Source organism: Marmota monax, unplaced genomic scaffold (assembly GCF_021218885.2).
Source record: "Marmota monax isolate L192 unplaced genomic scaffold, Marmota_monax_Labrador192_F-V1.1 WCK01_AAM20220418_F8-fsc00047, whole genome shotgun sequence".
Classification (NCBI taxonomy): Eukaryota; Metazoa; Chordata; class Mammalia; order Rodentia; family Sciuridae; genus Marmota; species Marmota monax.
This window is the reverse complement of record NW_026692072.1, coordinates 12,832,889-12,854,478: the sequence shown is the minus strand read 5'-3', so window position 1 is coordinate 12,854,478 and position 21,590 is coordinate 12,832,889. Positions and strand designations below refer to the sequence as shown.

The 21,590-nt window shown below is 39.0% G+C and overlaps 1 protein-coding gene and 1 non-coding gene across 3 annotated transcripts in view; one reads left to right on the top strand and one right to left on the bottom strand.

The window, feature by feature from the left end:
• Positions 1-365: 365 nt before the first annotated feature.
• Fnbp4 (formin binding protein 4) overlaps positions 366-21,590 on the top strand; it is a 40,187-nt gene continuing 18,962 nt past the window's right edge. Inside the window, exons 1-10 of one of the 2 annotated variants that reach the window (XM_046458218.2) lie at positions 366-591; positions 1,583-1,675; positions 6,712-6,848; positions 7,175-7,361; positions 8,850-8,997; positions 9,104-9,224; positions 10,979-11,320; positions 11,869-12,079; positions 17,627-17,748; positions 19,978-20,082. In XM_046458218.2, the coding sequence (XP_046314174.1) occupies positions 366-591; positions 1,583-1,675; positions 6,712-6,848; positions 7,175-7,361; positions 8,850-8,997; positions 9,104-9,224; positions 10,979-11,320; positions 11,869-12,079; positions 17,627-17,748; positions 19,978-20,082 (1,692 nt within the window). Of the gene's footprint in view, positions 592-1,582; positions 1,676-6,711; positions 6,849-7,174; positions 7,362-8,849; positions 8,998-9,103; positions 9,225-10,978; positions 11,321-11,868; positions 12,080-17,623; positions 17,749-19,977; positions 20,083-21,590 lie in introns of both variants that reach the window. The other variant, XM_046458211.2, reaches the window with a different exon arrangement.
• LOC124102049 (U6 spliceosomal RNA) lies at positions 12,741-12,850 on the bottom strand. The gene has a single exon (XR_006854787.1). It is a non-coding gene; the product is annotated as a U6 spliceosomal RNA (small nuclear RNA).

Sequence of the window (21,590 nt, the reverse complement as noted above, 5' to 3'; positions counted from 1 at the left end):
GAAGAAAAGACTCCGCAAAAGCATACGGATAGAACCCTACCTCTGTGGGGAAGTCACTCTAAATGTAGGCCCTTCTGCACTATTGGCTCGACTCCCACTCTTTTTCTTTTTCCATTGGCTACCGGTTTCTGACCTGGGTCAAAACAGCCAATCGCCTCGTTCCGTACAAAAAGCTCGTCCTATTCGCTGGGAAGGAGGAGCCAAAAGAACGACCGGGGGCGCTTGCGCAGGCGCGCGCCCCGCCGGTTAAAAGCGGATCCCGGCCGAAGGCGGTGCCGCGGTACATGAATATTGATTACGCATCGCCGCGCCGAACGCCCGCCCCTTTCGGCTGCCCACGCTCGCAGCTCGCGCTCGGGCTCGCGATGGGGAAGAAGTCCCGGGCGGTACCCGGCCGCAGGCCCATCCTGCAGCTCTCTCCGCCAGGTCCCCGCAGCAGCACGCCGGGCCGGGATCCGGAGCCGGAACCTGACACCGAACCGGATTCGACGGCGGCGGCTTCTAACCAGCCAGCCCCGCCGGCGGCGGCAACGACGTCGACGACACCCGCGGTGACTGCCTCCGCGGCCGCGGACGACTCGCCTTCAGAAGGTAAGGGTGCGCCTATTTGGGACGTCCGAAACTCAAGCGCGGGGCTTGCGGCCTAGGCTTCTAGGGGCGCTTCCTGGACCCCGTAAGGGAGAGAAGCCCGGGCGGGCGAGTCCACCCTCTCGAGGCCCGCCTGTTCGGGGACTGCGGGGAGGGCGGCGGAAGAGGCCGGCAGAGCTGTGCGTGATCAGCCCGGGCCCATCCCAAGGCGCCATTGTATGTGGCTGGCGGAGGGCTTTCCCCGGGAACGTTTGAAATCCGACTGAGGCCTAGGCACCCTGGGCTCCCAGATGTCCCGGGTTGGGTTTTGATTACGTAAAAGGGTAGATGGGAGTTTCGGCGTCCTAGGCTAGTGACGGTGGAACCTGGCCTTTTCTACACGTCACCTGCGGCCTTTGGTTGTTGTTTTTTTTTTTTTTTTAATTGAGATAGAAACTCTTTAGAAATGAATACGCCCTTTTTATTATGCCAAACAAAGCGTTAGTATCCCCAAACTAACAGGTATCCCAAAAATTCCTGGAGAAGTGGGTTCCCAAGTACTTGTGTGATTCTCCCTGGAATGGTACTTAGATTAAGAGTAACTGTATGACGTCGGCACACAGGAAGGAGCCGAAGAAGCCGACCATTCAGGTATTAATAAATCACGTTAAAAAAAACTCGTGCAGGACATTGAGTAGCGATGCATGTTGCAAAAACCTCATGAAAGGCTGGAGATTTATTTATTGTCTTTGTGTCTGAATTTTGAAGTATTGCGGATGTAATTTTTATATGCAGTATTCACATTCTTAAAGTTGAAGTCACTAGGCATTTGGAAGGTTCTAGTAATGACTGTTTTTCATCTGCCACTTATTTGGGTCATTGATGCACCCTGTTTTTAAGTTGATGGAATCTAGACCAGAAACGGCAGACCTATGATTGATTTGTCATCTCTGGTGTTTTTCTGTTCCACAGGCTAACTGCAGTTGTTTTCCTTTTGTTCCTTTTTAAAATACAGATGAACAGGAAGTGGTGGTGGAGGTTCCCAGAGTTGCTCAGAACCCTCCAAAACCAGTCATGACTACCAGACCCACAGCTGTTAAAGCAACAGGTATAAATTGTTTTGTTTTGTTTTGCATCTGTAGAATATCTTAAGTTAGAATGCTTTACTGAATTCTTTGTTGCTAATTTCTATTTCTCCCATAAAGTGTAATTTAAAATCTTTCTGGGTCTGGGATGTAGCTTAGTAGTCGAGGGCTTGCCTAACATTTGCAAAGTCCTGGGTTTAATCCTCGGTGTCACAAACAAACCCTTTCTGTTTGTGAGGGCTTATTGGCAGCTACTCTTTTTCTTTTGCTGTGTTGGGGCTCTATCCCAGGGCTTAGTGCATGCTAGGCAAGCACTCTACCACTAAGTCACATCCCCAACCTGGTAAATATATCTTAAGCAATGCAAAATTTATGTTTTATCTCTGTACCCGGATAATTTGTACTACTTTTTCTTCGAATTTTTTTTGTAGTTAGTTTTCTAGCCCTTCTATTAACTTGGTGTTCTTTAGGGACATTTAGACACCAAACATATTTTCATATTGTTCCTTTCCTAACACTGCCTTGATTGGTATTCTAGCATCTACTCTGTGGATCTGAAAATGGTTTGTATTAAATATTTTTTAAGCACAAGGAATATTTGCTGCAGTGGTTTCATAAACAAACTTTCATGGTAGCATTCGTTGTAAGACTTTTGAGACAATTAATTGGGCCCAACATCATTCATGTATAAATGGATCTTATAATCATGAGTTATTTTGAGTATCAAACTGAATAATGTATATAAAATTGGTACACTATAAGTGCAAAGATGTTAGTTTTTTCTACCTTATATAGTTTGAGAGATTAAAACATGTTTACTATCAAATATTCTTTAGAGCCATGCATGGCAGCACATACCTGTAATCCCTCTGGAAGGCTGAAGTAGTATATCATCACAGACTGGAGGCGAGCCTAGGCAACTTAGCAAGACCCTATCGAAATTAAAAAGGGCTGGGGATGTGGCATGTGTGTAGAGCACTTGTTTACCATGTGTACAACCCTGGGATAAATATTCATTATCTCAAAAAAAAATCTATAATTGGTAATAATTATATTTTTTAGTTTGGAATATGTCTTGTACTATTTGACACCTAAAATAATAGATATTTATGCCTCCCTCATACCATCTGTCACTTAAGAAAACAGTGTGGGGGTTGGGGTTGTAGCTCAGTGGTGGAGCACTTACCTTACACCTGTGAGGCACTGGCTTTGATCCTCAGTACCACATACAAACAAACAAACAAATAAATAAAAGATATTGTGTCCATCTAAAACTAAAACTAAAAAAAAAAAAAATTGAAAGAGAACAACATTGTGGGTTGGAAAAGCTAAAACTTGGTTATGAAATTTCAGAGCCATGTAATACCATTCTCCCTAACCCCCTTTTTATTTTGACACAGGTTTTCACTAATTTGTTGAGGCTTGCCTTGAACTTAGGATCCTTCTGCCATACCATCTCCTTATTAATTATAGGTGTGGCCACCAGGCCAGGCAAACAAGAATTTTTCTAAAGGACAGGACTTGTCCTGAACAGTTTTGAAATTGCAAAGTTTGTGTCTCTGGTCCTCCTACCTCTGTTCTGGGCTTCCTTTTCCATCCTGTTCTCAAACCACCAGACTTTCTTGCCATTGTATAGTCTGGTTGTCTCATCCACTGAATGTTTCATGTGAAAAATTACCTTTTTGTCACAGTCATTCAAGGCTTCTAAGAATTGTGAAGATGTATAGAATTTAATTTTTTCCCAGGAGCCATCTAGGCACCGAGCTTACTTTTTTTTTTGGTGGCGGGCAGGGCTACTGGAGACTAAACTCAGGGGCACTTAACCACTGAGCCACATCCCCAGCCCTATTTTGTATTTTATTTAGAGATGGTCTCACTGAGTTGCTTAACGCCTAACCCTTTGCTGAGGCTGGCTTTGAACTTTCCATCTTCATGTCTCCTGAGCTGCTGGGATTACAGGCGTGTGCCCTATTTTTTTTCCCCCAAGATGATTTTGGTTAAATTTTATTATTTATTTTTTTGTGGTACTGGGAATTAAACCTAGAGGTGCTCTACCACAGAGCTACATCTCCAGTCCCATTACATATATATTTGTATATTTTATATATATTTACATTTGGGAAGAGAGTCTGGTACTTTCACACTGAAAACTACAGTATATGCATGGGAAATTACCCAGGAAAAAATTTGGAATGATCTCTATTAAATTAGGTCAGTAGACCACTATGGTAGTCAATAGTATTAAGTATCTTTGAGAAAGGGGTATTTAACGTGGTTCTACAGATGATCTGCAGGGGTCCATGAATTCTCCGAAATTGCATACTCAAGAGTGGGGGGGATGTTGTTGTTGTTTTTTTTTTTTTTTTCGTTTTTTGGTACCAGGGATTGAATCCAGAGGCACTTAACCACTGAGCTACATCCTGAACCTTTTTTATTTTTTATTTTGAGATAGGGTCTTGCTAAAATGCTGATGCTGGCTTTGAACTTGTGATCCTCCTGCCCTTTTTTTTTTTTTTTAATTTTTTAATTTAAAGTTGGACACAATACCTTTACTTATTGTTGTAATTATTTTTTAATGTGATGTTGATTCTCAAACCCAGTGCCTTGCACAAGCTGGTCCCAGCCTACCAAGTATGTTTTTTAAGAGAGGTTCTGTAACGGTATGTTGCTGTTAAGTTTCTATGACTCAGGAGTTACAAAGCACTGAGAAAGCAAGGAAATGGTAATAATGAAAATATAAGGCATAGTTACTATTTGAAGCCTATCTAGAAGGAAGGGTATGTACCTGAGAAGTAATTTACTATCTGCTATAGTTATTGGATTTGCAAATTGGGTGGCACTGTGATTTCGTGAATATACATTTGGGTTTTTGTTTATTTTCTTTTGTTTTTCTTGGTATTGGGGATTGAACCCAGGGTCTCGCACAGCTTTTGCTTTATACCAACCTACAGCCCTTTTTATTTTAAAACAAAGTGTCCCTAAATTGCTGAGGCTGGTCTCAAACTTGCCATTTCTTTTGCCTCAGCATCTCACATGCCTGGGATTATAGGCTTTCAGGTGTCCCTAGCTTATTTTGATTTTTGCTTTGTTTGGCGATTGAACCTAGGGGCTTTACCTGGGAGGCAAATGGTCTGCCACTGAGCTACATCTCTAGGCCTATGTATTTTGTCTTTGTTTCCCTTTGCTGGCATAAAACTTTTAAAATTCTTGGAATCTTCAAAGTGATAAAGTGTTGTTTTTTGGTGTTTTTTTGTTTTTTGCTGTGCTGGGGATTGAACCCAGGGCTTATGCATGCAAGGCAAGCACTCTACCAACTGAGCTATGTCCCTAGCCCTGATAAAGTGTTTTTGTATGCTAACGAGTTTATTAATGGGGGTGACAGGCCCTAGATAGCTTCAGGAAAAGTGGGGCCAACCACCAACTTATAGAGAAGGGATATGGTCTGAAGGCTAAGTTGATCACCAGTGGTATGATTTAATCATACCTATGTGAAGAAGCCTCCATAAAAGCCCGGAAGAACTAGAGCAAGTCTAGAAGTCTCAGAAGGCTGAAGCAGGAGGATTGCAAACTTGAGGCTAGCCTATGCAATTTAGGGAGAATCTGTCTGAAAAAATAAGGAAGGGCTGGGGGTGTACTTCCATGGTAGAGCACTTATCTAACAGGCATAAGTACTGGGTTCAATGGGGTAGGGGGGTGGCGCTAGAGAAAAGGTAAAAGAGAGTTTCCAGATAGTCCAACCTGTGGGGGTTTCTGGAGAGTGGAAACCCTGGGCCCCTTTTCCCCTACATCACTCTGTGTAGCTCTTCATTTATGTCCATTATGCTTTGTAATAATAATATTTTGTGTGATAAACCAGTTCTGGGAGCTGTTCCTGCACAAAAATTGAACCAAAGTTTTAGGTAAAACCATCTGGGGCTTGTGGTTGGCTTTGAAAATATGAGGGTCAGTTTTGGGATGGAACTCTGAACCTGGGGAGTCTCATGTTATTACTTATAGGTACAGTGTCTTGAGTTTAATTGAATTAATTCGAGGACACTTGCCACAGAATTGATTGCTTGCTTGATGTGTGGGGAAACACAATACATCTGATGTCAAAAGCATGATTTGAGAGTGTAATGGGAGAAACCGAGTGTTTATTCCTATACTCCCTCCTGAGTTTTGCTCAGCCTCTGTTTATTAAAAGGTAAGCAGGTTGAGGTTTGAGGAGTCAGCAGTCTTAGGAAAAAACTGCTAAGCACTGTGGTTCTGAATAATGGCCCTGCTTTCTAAGATTTTAAGTAGCAACAAATCTCAATAGCAGTCTTAATACTTATTCTTATGAGAGTTTTATTTTTCTAGGATGAAGCAATGTTACATGGCAATATTGTGAGCATGTATCTTTGGTTTTATTTTATTTTTAAAAAATATTTATTTAGTTGTAGATGAATACAACATCTTTATTTATTCATTTTATGTGGTGCTGAGGATCAAACCCAGTGCCTCACTCATGCAAGGCAGGCGTTCTACCACTGAGCTACAGCCCTAGCCCTGGTGTTATTTTAAATCCATGTCTCTTCCTTCATGTGCTTAATTTTCAAAGGTTTAATTAGAATGTACATGCATTTATGACTTGGATGTTTTGGGGAGCGGACAGTACTAGATACTGAACCCAAGGCCCTCAGGTATAATAGTCAAGTATTCTACTGCTGAGCAATATATTCCTAGCCTGCCACCTTAAAAATTTAAAAAAAAAATTTTTTTTAGATGTTGATGGATCTTTATTTTATTCATTTATTTATGTGTGGTGCTGAGAATCGAACCCAATGCCTCACACATGCTAGGCAAGCACTCTACCACTGAGCCACAACCCCAGCCCCCCCCCCCTTTTTTTTTAATTTTTAAAATTTTGAGACAAGGTCTTGCTGAGTTTCTTAGCCTGGGGTCCTCCTGCCTCAGCCTCTGGAGTACGCTACTATACCCTGGCCTAAATTCTGGCTAAAGATGTATCGTGTATTTTTTTAGATACTTCCTAGGTACATATTGGCATTTTGGTTACTGAGATTTTCTTTTTTGTTTTTAGGTGGTCTATGCTTGCTTGGTGCTTATGCTGACAGTGATGATGATGAGAGTGATGTTTCTGAAAAACCAGCACAATCCAAAGAAGCAAACGGAAACCAGTCAGCTGATATTGATAGTACGCTGGCCAATTTCCTAGCGGTTAGTGGTGCTTTTGCTTGATTTTTTTAGTTATTAAAGGTATTCTGGGACCAAATATGGTTAGCATTCTTGTCAGTCTTGGTGTTTCCCTCTCCTTTCTCCTTCTTTACCTCTGTCTTGCTCTCTCCCTCCCTATCTTTCTCAATAAGAAGCTTTCAGTAGAATGGGAAGGAAGGAGAATGTAAGGGTTTGAGGAGCTTGAGTAATTAGAAGCAGTTTTGAGCTGATAATGTGCATGTAGGATTTTTTTTTTCCAGTGTTCACCATTTTTTCAAGTTTCTGGTTTCCATGTCATTGATGTATTTGTTGCTCTTTTCATTATGCAGGAGATTGATGCCATAACAGCTCCTCAGCCTGCAGCTCCTGTGGGAGCTTCTGTTCCACCTCCAACTCCACCTCGACCAGAGCCAAAGGAAGCAGCAACATCTACCCTTTCTTCTACTACATCAAATGGAACGGACTCAACCCAAACACCAGGGTGGCAATATGATACCCAGTGTTCACTAGCAGGAGGTAAATGCGACTAACCCTTTGTTTGCAGAAATCTTTAAGTGTAGTCTTTAAAGTGTTCTAGACATTAGCATTCCTAAGACTGAATGCCCAGATCCTTAGGCCCAGATTGTAGGATTCTGGCCTTTTAAATACAGTATTTGCAAGATAATAATAGATAGAGGATAGTGATCTCTGAGAATTTGTCAGATCTAATTTCTAACTTGGTAATTGTTTGCCCTTTTAACCAGTAGCATATTATGCCAGGAGAATAATAAGTCATTTTAGAATATTTGGGGGTTCAGAGTACTTTTTTTTTTAAGTTGTAGATGGACACAATTCCCTTATTTATTTTTATGTGGTACTGAGGATCAAATCCAGTGTCTCATAGGGGCAAGGCAAACATTCCACCCCTGAGCTATAACCCCAGACCTCAGAATATATTTTTTGTTTTGTTTTGATACTGGGGATTGAACCCGGGGGCACTCGATCACTGAGCCATATCTTAGCCTTATTTTGTATTTTATTTAGAGACAGAGTCTCATTGAGTTGCTTATCATCTTGCTTTTGCTGGCTTTGAACTTGCAATCCTCCTGTCTCAGCCTCTTGAGCAACTAGGATTATAGGTGTGTGCCACCGTGCCCGGTTCAGAATACATTTTTGAAGTAGCAAAGTGACTTTTTTTTTTTTTAACTTTTTTATGCAAAGGTAGCTAGCTAAATGTTTGTTGAGAAAATAATTCTAAAGACTGAATGCAGTGGCACACTTCTGTAATCCCAGCTACTCAGGAGGCTGAGGCAGGAGGATTGAAAGTTCAAGGTTGGCTTTAGTGATTTAGTGAAGAAGAAAAGAAAAGGGAGCTGGGGACGTAGCTCAGTGGTAAGTGCTCTTTGGTTCAGTCCCCATCACCACTAGGGATTAAACCCAAGAGCGCTGTGTCTTTGAGCTACATACCCAGTGATAGGGTCTCACAAAGTTGCCTGGGATGGCCTCACATTTAATAATTATCTTGCCCAGCCTCACAAATCACTGGGATTACAGGTGTACATCATTGCCTCCATCTTACTGAGGAAATAATAACTTGATGTTAGACCAGTGGTTCTCAGTTATGTGTGTGTGATATTGCACCCAAGGGACAATTGACAGTGCCTGGAAATAGCTTTGGTTATCAGAGCCCAGGATGCTGCTAAATCATCTACCTAGGACTGCCCACACAACAAAGACCTAGCAACTGAAAATACCAAGCTTTTTTTTTTTTTTTTTAATTTATTTTTTTAGTTTTAGGTGGTCATGATATCTTCATTTTTTAGTTTTATGTGGTGCTGAGGATCAAACCCAGTCCCTCATGCATGCTAGGCAAGCACTCTACCACTGAGTCACCATCCCAGCCCCTAATAGTACCAAGTTTGAAAACTTAAACTATTAGATTGTTATGGCTTTAGAACTAACTTGATGTAAGTAAGATCTGTGGAGGGGTTTGTATTTCTTAAAATTTGTTTTATTTTCCTTTAGTGGGAATTGAGATGGGAGACTGGCAAGAAGTTTGGGATGAGAACACAGGATGCTATTATTATTGGAACACACAAACAAATGAAGTAACTTGGGAGTTACCCCAATATCTTGCCACCCAGGTTCAGGGATTACAACATTACCAGCCCAGGTAAGAGGAAACTTAAATTACCTTGAAGGAAATTAGTCTTATTGTTTTTGCCTTCTCTTTCTCTTGCTAAATTTTTATTTTTTTAATTTTTTTTTTATTTTTACAGTTCTGTAACAGGTGCTGAAGGTAGTTTTGTGGTAAATACAGACACGTATACAAAGGAGAAAACAATTCCTGTTTCCAGTAGTAAAAGTGGACCAGGCATAGCTAAACGAGAAGTTAAAAAGGTCAGTGTTGTAACTTAGCCTGTTTCCTTTTCTTCTAGTCTAATAAACTTGATGTGGATTATATTTACAACACAAATGCGTTGTTTTAGTTTTAATTAAATCTCTTTCTGTGTGTTATTTAGCATTTACAGCAGTTAATTCAGTTCAGTGCTTCTTTCACGGTGTTAGTGTGCCATTGAAGCTCCTTGGGTCTTTAAGAAGAATTCAGGACCAGCCAGGGAGGCAGGGCTGCAGTCTCCATCCCCACTTCAGATAGAATTGTTCTATTAATTTAGGATTCCATGTAGGATTTTTTTTTTTAATGGAAAGATCAATTATTTTACAAATTAAAAACTACTACAGATTGAGTATTTCTTATCCAAAATGGCTGGAACTAGAAGCATAACAGATTTAAGAGTATTTTTTGATTTTGTGGTTTTCACATATAAATAAGGAGATATCTTGGTTATCGAACCCAAGTCTAAACTCAGTTCATTTATGTTTCGTGTATACCTTATGTAATAGCCTTAAAAGTAATTTTACACAATATTTATGTGCCTGTGTTTTGACTAACACCACTTGAAGTCAGGTGTGGAGTTTCTGTTTGTGGCATCATAGCACTCAAATTTTCAGATTTGGGAGCAAAAGTTAGGGATGCCTAGCCTGTACTAGTGAAACCTAAGTATTTTAAATCACCATCAGGAAGAAAAGGGAGTTGTATTTTTTAGAGTGAAAGTGTGTTCAGTTACAACTAAGCTCAAATTTTAAAATGGTGATTTTTTTTATTTTTTTTGTATGACAAGTACCTTTTGATAATGAAGATTGAACCCGGGGGTATTTACCACTGAGCTCTATTTTTTATTTTGAGGTAAGGTCTTGCTGAGTTGCTGAGGCTGACATCAAACTTGTGATCTTCATGATTCGGCCAGGTGTGCACCACCAATCCCGACTCAAAAAATACTTTTGCTAGGCATGGTGGCGCAGACCTGTAATCCCAACCGCTCCGGAGCCTTAGGCAGGAGGATTGCGAGTTCAAAGCCAGCCTCACCAACGGTGAGGCACTGAGCAACTCAGTGAGACCCTATTTATAAATGAAATAGAAAAGACTGGGAATGTGGCTCAGTGGTTGAGTGCCCCTGAGTTCAATCCCCAGTACCCAAAAAACCCAAAAACAACAACAAAAAAATACTTTAATGGGTAGGGATATAGCTCAGTAGTAGAGCACTTGCCTCGTGTATGAGACCCTGGGTTCCATCCTCAGCACTGCAAGGAATTAAAGATAGTAAATAATAATATTTTTAATCTTTATAACTCTAGGACAGAGGTGTAGAACAAGTATTTTCCTGATCAGAAATCAACAGTTTTAAGCATAATTACACATTTCACTTTGGAAATATTTCATGTTTTTCTAAATTGGCTTTCACAGCATACCTGTGAGGTTTTCTCATCTTACAGAAGAGCAAGGTGAAGATTTATTCAGTTATGTGTTGAGCTAACAAAATACTGATCTTATTAAGTCTGCCTGTGCTTCATATTTGTCCTTTGACTATCTGAGAATTAGGGGTAGGATATATTTGAGTCCTACTTAGAATAGGTTTCTAGTTCAACCATTGCCTTTTTAAAGTAACAATGTTTCCATTATGTACATTAATCTATTGGATATAAGTGCTTTTTATGAGTATCCAGTGAACAAAAATAAAATTATTATGAACTGTTGATTATATACCTGGAGAGATTTCTTGAGAATTGAGACTAAATGATTTTATTCTTCATAGGAAGTAAATGAAGGAATCCAGGCTCTCTCAAATAGTGAGGAGGAAAAGAAAGGGGTGGCAGCCTCCCTGCTTGCTCCTTTATTGCCTGAAGGAATAAAAGAGGAAGAAGAAAGATGGAGAAGAAAAGTAATTTGTAAAGAAGTTGAGCCAATTTCAGAGGTGAAAGAAGCTAGTACAATAGTAGAAGAAGCGGTGACAACGGTAAAGCCACAGGAAGTTATGTTGGACAGTATAGAAGACCCTTCTCAGGAGGATCTTTGTAGTGTTGTTCAATCTGGAGAAAGCGAAGAAGAGGAGGAACAAGATACCCTTGAGTTGGAGCTCGTTTTGGAACGGAAGAAAGTAAGATTCAAAGGTTTAAAATACATTTTTCCCCTTAATATCAGATTTGGGGATCATTATACTCAATAGCCATTACTGGGTGGATTGGTATGTTTATTTTTCTCACTGTATCTAGTATGTTAGGTTAAATTATTGCAGTAAAAACTTTAGTTTTAACAATAAATGATCTTTGTAAAATAGCAGAATTGAGAGAAGTTTTTTAAATTTATGGTACTTTACCTTTTTTTTTTTTTTTTTTAATCTTTGTTAGTTGTAGTTGGACAAAATTCTTTCTTTCTTTCTTTCTTTCTATGTGGTGCTGAGGATGGAACCCAGGGCCTCACATGTGCTAGGCAAGCACTACCACTGAGCCACAATCCCAGCCCTCAAAATGAAATTTTAAAAGGACTAGGAATGTAGCTCAGTGTTAGAACTCCCCTGGGTTCAATCCTCAGAACTGCAAAAAAAAAAAAAAGAATGTAGTCAAGGCTATCACTTTCACGACTTACAAATGCTTAAATGTTGGTAATGCATTAATGATGCTAATTTTATCATCATACACTTTGTAGGCAGAATTACGAGCCTTGGAGGAAGGAGATGGTAGTGTGTCAGGGTCTAGTCCACGTTCTGATATCAGCCAGCCAGCATCTCAGGATGGAATGCGTAGACTTATGTCTAAAAGAGGAAAATGGAAGATGTTTGTTCGCGCTACCAGTCCAGAATCTACCAGCCGGAGTTCTAGCAAAACTGGACGAGAGACTCCAGAAAATGGAGAAAACGGTAATTTATGCTTCATGTTCAACTTTATTTGTTTAATTGTTTTTGTGGTGTTGGGAATCAAACCCAGGGCATGTGCACATAAGACATACACTCTATTACTGAGCTATATCCCCGCCCACATTAAACTTCACAATTTAACAGCTTTGAGGGGAATCCCTTTTTTAATCTCCCCCCCTTCCTCTTTAGCCAAAAAATGGAGATTTTGTTGTTGTTGTTGTTGTGGTTGTGGTGCTAGGGATTGAACCCAGGGCCTTAAGCATGCAAGGCAAGCACTCTACTAACTGAGCTATATCCCCAGGCCGCGAAATAGCATTTTTTATGCTTTAGTGAAAGTGCTGGGAAGTAATCTCCTTCCATGTCTCATTAAGAATCTGAGGCTGTCATCCATTGAGTGGGAGTTACTTCTCCCTCAAAAGCATAAAATAAGGCTGACCCCCCCCCCCTTTTTTTTTTATTCGTTGTCATAAAAATTGGAGGCCCTAGGTTCTCCTTTGCTTACTCTTTCTAGTTGATAAGCAAGGAAGATAGGACTACTACCTCTTGCCCAGCCTGTGTGCAGTTAAGTAGATAGTTTGATCCTGTCATTAGGAAGTTATCTTTATTCCATGTAGGGTGGAAGAAGTTCTACTACATTTTTCCATGCTGATAGCTTTGAATAAAGTTAATTTTTTTTCTTTTCTTTACCAATTTGCATGTCATCCTTGTACAAGGGCCATGCTAACCTTCTCTGTATTGTTCCAATTTTAGTATATGTGCAGCTGAAGTTAGCACAAGTTAATGTTTTAATGTCCATTTGACCCATAATTCTGCAGTACAATTTAGTGGTATGATCTGAACACCAAACTTTTTCAGTACTTTTATAGATCATGGTTAAAAAAAATAAAAACACTGATGCCCAACACAGTGGCACACTCCTATAATCCCAGTGGCTTGGGAGGCTAAGGCAAGAGGATCACAAGTTCAAGGCCAGCATTAGCAACTTAGGCCCTAAGGAACATAGCAAAACCCTGTCTTAAAAAATAAAAGAACTGGTGATATTGCTCAGTGTTTAATCGCCGGTGATAACAAATGTGGACATTCTTATTTGACTTTTTTTTTGCTAGTCATCAGTATAAAAGAACATGAAGTAAATTTCTAAAGTAATTTCCTTTATTCTCATCCCCTATCCTGCGATAGTTTATTTTATGTATATATTTCTTTTTAGACTTTTTCCTCTTCCTTTATATACACATTCATAGTTGTATATGTATGAATATGTTCATGTTTGCATATGTACATTTCACCATATATGGGACTATGTCATATAGATTTTTAGGCAATAATTGTTTCACTTAAGGTCTTAAAAACCATTGTTTTTAACCACTGAGTGCTATAATTGTGTTCATAAATTTTCCTTATCTGTATTTGTGTCGATGTTTTACCTTTTTTTGGCAGGGGGTAGATGGACACAACACTTTTATTTTATTATTTTTATGTGGTGCTGAGAGTCAAACCCAATGCCTCACATTGGGTTTAGCTCAGTGCTATACCACTGAGCCACAATCCCAGCCTCCATATTTTTTTCTTTAATTTTTTTTTTTTTTTTTTTTAAAGAGAGAGAGAGAATTATTAATATTTATTTTTTAGTTTTCGGCGGACACAACATCTTTGTTTGTATGTGGTGCTGAGGATCGAACCCGGGCCGCACGCATGCCAGGCGAGCGCGCTACCGCTTGAGCCACATCCCCAGCCCGTGTATTTTTTTCTTAAAAAAATAATTCTGGGCCAAATGTGGTGGTGCATACCTGTGATAACAGATACAGGGAGGTGGGACTAAAGTAGGAGGATTGAAAGTTCTAGCCAAACTGGGCAACTTAGCAAGACCCTGTCTCAAAATAAAAAATAAGCCAGGTGTGGTGGCAGGAGAATCGTGAGTTCAAAGCTAGCCTCAGCAAAAGTGAGGCACTAAGCCACTGGTTGAGACCCTATCTCTAAATAAAATACAAAATAGGGCTGTGGGATGTGGCTCAGTGGTTGAGTGCCCCTGAGTTATCCCTGGCACCCCCCCAAAATAAAAAGGACTAGGGTTGTAGCTCCTAGACAGAGCCCTTGCATAGCAGATTCAAAGCTTTGTGTGATCTCGAGCACTGCTAAAGAGTAATGGCATATTTGTGTTGTCAAAAATCCCTACAGGCTATTCAAATAACCATCAAAGGTAAAATTATGAGCCAGGTGTTGTGGTGCATGCCTGTAATAATGTGGCTCTGGGGGCTGAGGCAGGAGAATCAAGTACAAAGCTAGCCTTAGCAGTAGCAAGGAGCTAAGCCACTCAGTGAGATCATGTCTCTAAATAAATAAAATATAGAATAGGGCTGGTGATGTGGCTCAGTGGTTGAGTGCCCCTGAGTTCAATCCTCAGTACCCCCAAGAAAAAGGTAGAAGGGGAAATTTTGTATTTTTAGAGTGGAATACTAAACAGCAATGAAAAATGAACCATGCAGTTCATTCTTTTTAGCAACACTGATTCAACTTAAAAATAATTTGAACCAAAAAAAACCACAGAATAATGCAAATGTTGATATTTTGTGTATAAAGTCAGAAAATACGCAAAAAAATGTTTTTCTTAATTATTTGTTTATGATGAAATTAAAGAACGTAACAACTGATACCATCAGGGTAGAGGTTATGTTGCTCATGGAGGTGATGGACATAGGGAGCTTCAGCGGTGCTAGCAGTGTTCTATTAAGCTGGGTTGTAGTTACTTGAGTGTTGTTTGGTAGTACTGGGGATCAAAGTCATTGATTGATTGATTGATTGATTGCATGGCAGAGATTGAACTCAGGGGCACTCGACCACTGAGCCACATCCCCAGTCCTATTTTGTATTTTGTTTAGAAACAGGGTCTCACTGAGTTGCTTAGTGCCTCGCTCTTGCTGAGGCTGGCTTTGAACTGGCAATCCTTTTATCTTCGCCTTCTCAGCTGCTGGGATTACAGGCATGTACCACCGCACCCAGCAAAACCTTTTTTTGTGTGTGTGGTGGTGGTAGTTATTGAACCCAGGGCCTTGTGCGTGCAAAGCAAGTACTCTACCAATTGAGCTATATCCCCAGCCCTAAAATCATTTATTTTTGAGATAGGGTCTCATAAGTTGCCCAGGCTGTATTTGAATGTACAATTCTCCTGCTTCAGTCTCCTGAGTGGCTTTATGCCTGGCCTTGCCCACTTTATTTATTTTATTTGTTTATTTATTTTTTAGTTATAGTTGGGCACAATACTTTTATTTTACTTGCTATTTTTTATGTGGTCCTGAGGATTGAACCCAGCGCCTATGCTACGTGAGCACTCTACTGCTGAGCCACAACCCCAGCCCCTTGTTCTTTAAATTGTATGTGTTATACACATTTACTAAGGGCTTTCACAGTAAGCATTCTAGTATATTTTAGTGTCACTACAACATAGATAACGTTGTGTATTGCTAGGTCAAGGCATGTGTCCATTTTAATGCAATAGATCCTGCCTAACTGCCCTCAGAAACATTCCAGTCTTATAGTGGTGCCTAGAATTGTTCAATTCTTGTACCTGCCACTAGATGTAAGATTTCTAAAATGTGATTGTATTATAAGTTAATAAGTGGGACTAGTAGAAAGGTTTTGTTTTGATTTGAAAATGTAACTGGGCATAGTGGTGCACCACTGTACCTGGCATGTTTTAGTCTCTTAAAAGCTATTCAAAATGATGAGTTTTTTTGTTATTTGTCTTTGTTTTAGTTTGATTGAACCCTGCAGTGATTTACAACTGAGCTACATTCCCAGCCTTTTTTGAAATTTTGTGTTTTGAAGCAAGGTCTTCATAAGTTGCTGAGGCTGGGTTTGAATTTGCAATCTTCCTGTCTCAGGCTTTGGATTTGCTGGGATTATAGACACATATATCCACAGATCTTCCCTGTGTTAAATATTTTTAAAAATTACAAAGCTTAGTTAGAAAGAAAAATACCCAAGAGGACCCAAATATTAAGTTTTAAAGCTGTTTTCTTTTTTGGTAGTACATTTATTTTCATTTTAAGACAGGGTCTCATAAGTTGCCCGGGCTGCACTTGAACTGGTGATTCTCCTCCCTCAGTCCCTAGAGTAGCTTTATGCCTAGCTTTCTTCTTTTTTTGGGGGGGGGGGGGGGCAGAGAGAATTTTAATTTTTTTTTTTTTTTTTTAGTTTTCGGCGGACACAACATCTTTGTATGTGGTGCTGAGGATTGAACCTGGGCCGCACGCATGCCAGGCGAGCGCACTACCGCTTGAGCCACATCCCCAGCCCAGGCCCTAAGCAATTTTTGAGATCTTATCTCAAAATAAAATGGGCTAGAGATACAGCCCAGTGGTAAATTGCCCCTGGGTTAAATTAAATCCCCAGTACCCAAAAAGTAAAATATTATATGTATGGATATAGATTTGTGGGTACATATGTTACAAAGCAAAGATAAGAGAATTCATATTTTCTACTTCATTTAAGTTGGTGGTAAATCTGTTCTGTTTTGAAGATTTTCTGCTATCAACAGACAGCAACACCAACCAGAATAGGTGGGTCCAATAGGTCTTCTGTAGGAGTTGGTTTGCTTCTCAGTGTGTTTTGTTTTTGTTTGTTCTTACATTGACACAATCTTACTATATTGCCCAGACTGTCTGAAACTCAAAACTCAAGTGATTTTCCTGCCTTAGCCTCCCAAGTAGCTGTGGGACTAGGTGGACACCCCTGCTCCTGACTAATTTATCTACAGGTCTTAAGTGGCTCAGGAAGGAAAATGAGTGGTTGACAATTAATTTGCTTTAGGGGGCTGGGGTTGTGGGTCAGTGGTAGAGCACTTGCCTTGCATGTGTGAGGCACTGGGTTCAATTCTCAGCACCACATAAAAATAAAATAAAGATGTTGTGGGGGCTGGGGATGTGGCTCAAGCAGTGGCGCGCTCACCTGGCATGCGTGCAGCCCGGGTTCGATCCTCAGCACCACATACAAACAAAGATGTTGTGTCCGCCGAAAACTAAAAAATAAATATTAAAAAAAAAGATGTTGTGTCCACCGAAAACTGAAAAATAAATATTGAAAATAAATAAATAAATAAAATAGAGATATTGTATCCACCGAAAACTAAAAAATAAACATAAAAATTTTTTTCTGCTTTAATTTTGAAAGCTTCTCCCTGCCCTACCCAAGTTGGTAAAGAATTCTTATGTATCCCAGGTTTGTTATTCATCTTTTGTAAGCAATAGAGTACTGAAAGAAAATATTAGAAAAGATAGGTAAGGAGAAAGGGAAAGAAGAAACTATAGGCTAATGTGGTAGAACATATTTTATTCATAGACACTTTTTAAGAAAAGATAAAGTTTTGGCTTCATAAAGGCAGTAGGTTATATAAAGATAGTGGCAAATTATTGGAATTTCAACAAGTAAAGAAAATGGGCAAAGAACAGAAAATCAATTCTTTGAGTTATTTCTGCTACAGGGAGAAATAAATGTGTTATGGCGCTCTTTGGCGTTGGTTCTTTTGGTTTAATTTCATGTTTTCTTTTTTAGCAGTTGGTGCTGAAAATTCAGAAAAAATAGATGAAAATTCAGACAAAGAGATAGAAATGGAAGAATCCTCAGAGAAAATAAAAGTACAAACCGCACCTAAAGTAGAAGAAGAACAAGATTTGAAAGTAGGTATATTTCTTAATGTAATTTAACAATTTTTTTTTTAAGTCAATGATTAAACTACTTTGTATTATCAAGTAACAAAGCTTTACTATCTCTAAACCTAAATTTTTCACTTTATTTGGTTAAAAAGTCATAAGGCTATAAGGAATTACAGGATTGGTGTGGTGCTGAGAACTTATCTGAAAATTCAAAGTGCTTAATTAGTTTGTAGCTAATCCTTCTATGAAAGGAAGTAGCAGCTTATCAGTGTTGGCTTCTCGGTTCTCAGTAGTTCTCAGGATTAGGGATGTAGCTTAGTGGTACAGTGCTTGCCTAGCATGTTGAAGGTGCTAAGTTTCACTCCCAATACTGAAAAAAAAAATGTATATATGTGTCTTTGGAAGTTCTTTTTTTTTTTTTTTTTTTTTTTTTAGCTTTGGGTGGAAACAATCTCTTATATTTATGTGGTGCTGAGGATCGAACCCAGTGCTTCATGCATGCTAGGCGAGCACCTTACCACTGAGCCACAACCCCAGTCCCTCTTTGGAAGTTCTGAAAAGACTAAATGTCAAATTTAATCTATGCATGAAAGACTTGTCTTTAAACAAAGGCACATTTGCTTCTAATTCTATAATTGGTTGAATATAGATATGGAGGGCCCACTATATTGGTGCTTTAAGTGTAGTGTGTTGGAAAAACCATTTAGTGTATTCTTTTGTCTTTTTATAAAGAGTTTAATCACCAGTTGGTGTTCAACCATGTAGAAGATGTTTAAGAATTTATTTGAGAGGTTAGGGTTGCAGCTCAGTGGTAGATCACTTGCCTAGCATGTGTGAGGCCATGAGTTCAATTCTCAGCACCACACATAAATAAATGAATGAATGAATGAACAACTAATAAATTTTGGGGGAGTACTGGGGGTTGAACTCGGGCACTCAGCAGCCCCATTTTTTAATATTTTATTTAGAGACAGTGTCTCACAGAGTTGCTTAGTGTCTTGCCATTGCTGAGACCAGCTTTGCACTCGCAATCCTCCTGCCTCAGCCTCTATTTAAGGTTTTATTCTGTGGCTAGTATAAGCAGTTAGTAATGAATAAATGAAAATTTGGATAATAGAATTATATCATTCAGTATCTTTTTCTTAGACTTCTTGATATAAATGACAAAATTATGTATTTACATCTGTTACATATTTATAGGTACTATAGTGCAATGTTATGTTAAATGTATACAGTGTGATATGATTACCACAAAGCAACTAAGTAACCTACCCATTACCTCACGGATTTTTCTTTTTATTTTTTTTAAAGAATTTACCATTTATTTAAATAGTTTTTAAAGTGGTGCTGAGGATCAAACCCAGGGCCTCACTCATCTTAGGCAAGGACTCTACCACTGAGCCATAACCCCAGCATAGGTTTCTTTCTTTATTTTATTTTATTTAAAACAATTTTGTTGTTGTTGTTGTAGATGAACACATACCTTTATTTTATTTATTTATTTTTATGTGGTGCTGAGGATCGAACTCAGTGCCTCACACATGCTGGGCAAGTGCCCTACCACTAAGCCACAACCCCAGTCCCGAGGTTTCTTTATTTTTGAGGGTTGAGTGGTAAGAACATTTTAGATTCTCTCAATAAATTTCAATTAAATAATACAGGTTTCTGTTTTTTGTTTTATCTTTTGAGTTGCTTAGGCCTCAAACTTGTGATCCTCCTACCTTAGGAGGCACTGAGATTATGGTTATGCACCACTGCACCTGCCTAATAATACAGTATTAACTGTACTCACCATGCTGTATTATTAGATTCCCAGAACTGATTTATGCCTGAAAGTTTATATTCTTTGACCAATATCTCCATTTCCCTGTTGCTTCAGCCTCTGATAACCACAATTCTAATTCTTTCTATGATTTCATCTGTTCTTAAGATTAGGATCTATTTTCAATTATTAAATTCCTTGTTTATTAGTATGTATTATGAAGTGTGAGTAGGTTAGTATTTGATTTCTACAGACCTGTCATTATAATATAACTGTTAATATGATTTTTTTTTTACTATAAATTAGAATTTTATCTTCTGTACAACTAGAAGCTGCTGTTCAAAGATTAGGGATGTAGCTTAGTGGTACAAATTATCGGAATTTCTTTAAGAAGTAAGGAAATAAGATTTCACATGATAAAAGAAATAATGCTGATTCTATTTTTTTTTTTTTTTTTCCTTTTTTTCCCCCCTTTCTTTCCTGCATTGCAGTTTCAAATTGGAGAACTGGCAAATACCCTGACAAGTAAATTTGAATTCCTAGGCATTAATAGACAGTCCATCTCCAACTTTCACGTGCTGCTCTTACAGACTGAGGTAATTTCAATGTTTTTGGTTTCAACAGTGTTTGAATGATAATTCTGTATTAGGAATCTCTCTAGTTTTTTTTTTAAATCCTAAAGGGCTTTTTTTTTAATATTTATTTTTTAGTTGAAGGTGGACACAATATCTTTATTTTATTATCGAACCCAGTGCCTCACGCATGCCAGGTGAGCGCTCTACCACTTGAGCCACATTCCCCAGCCCCTAAAGGGATTTTGTTGATTTTTTTTTTTTTTTAATGGCTTCTGGCCAGGAATGGTGGCACATGTGGCTTAGGAGGCTGAGAGAGGAGAATTCAAAGTCAAAGCTAGCCTTAGCAACCGCAAGGCACTAAGCAACTCAGTGAGACCCTATCTCTAAATAAAATACAAAATAGGGCTGGTGATATGGCTCACTAGTCGAGTACCCCTTAGTTCTGTCCTCAGTCCTTAGTACCAAAGAAAAAACAAAACAACAGAAACAAAAAACAGCTTCTGCTTTTTAAAAGTTAATATGTGCACTATAGGAAACAAAACCAAAAGCAAAGAACAAAGTCATCCAGTCACAAGTAGCTTAGTTGATCATGTAGTATAAGATCCTGCTTATACAGCATTCCATTTGGTGTGATTTGAGATTGTAGTGTGTTTTGTGCTTTTCCACACATCATAAATATTAACCAGTTGACAATCCCAAAGCTACATGAGTTTTTTGATAACCAAGAATTCACTGTAATCCTGTGTAATTCCTAAATTTTAGTGTCTTGTTGTTGTTGTTATTGCTGTTTTTCCTGTGGTGGTAGGGAGTAAACCCAGGGCCTGTGCATGCTGTACCAGTGAGCTACTTCCCAAACCTTAAATTTACAGTTTAACCTTGATTTGTATTCATCAACCCTAGAAATAGTTTATTTCTAGGCAAAAATGTAATTAGAGGGTCTAGGGTTGTGGCTCAGTGATAGAGCATTCACCTAGCATACATGAGGCACTGGGTTGGATCCTCAGCACCATATAAAAATGAAATAAATATTGTGTCCGCCTACAACTAAAAAACAAACTTTTTTTAAAAAAATGTAATTAGAATGTGAATACTAAGAGTTTGTTCATAATTATGATACTTGGAGCACCATCAGTGGGCATATGCTTTTTGTTTGGTACCAGGGATAGAACCCAGGGATGCTTTACCAATGAACCACATCCTCAGCCCTTTGGTTGGTACTAAGGAGTGTGAACCTAGGGGCATCTTCACCACTGAGCCACATCCCCAGCTCCCCACTTTTTTTAAAACATTTTTTTTTTAGTTGTTGATAGACCTTTTTTTATTTATATGCGGTACTTAAAATCAAACCCAGTGCCTTACACATGCCAGGCAAGTGCGCTAAGGTTGTGCTCCAGCCCCAGCCCCCCCAGCTCTCACTAAATCTCACTAAAAAGATTTTTCCAGCAAATAAAAATTATATTTATAATGGTTAGATGGGGCCTTGTAATTTTTTTAAAGTTTTTTTTTTTTTGTGTGTGTGTGTGTGTGTA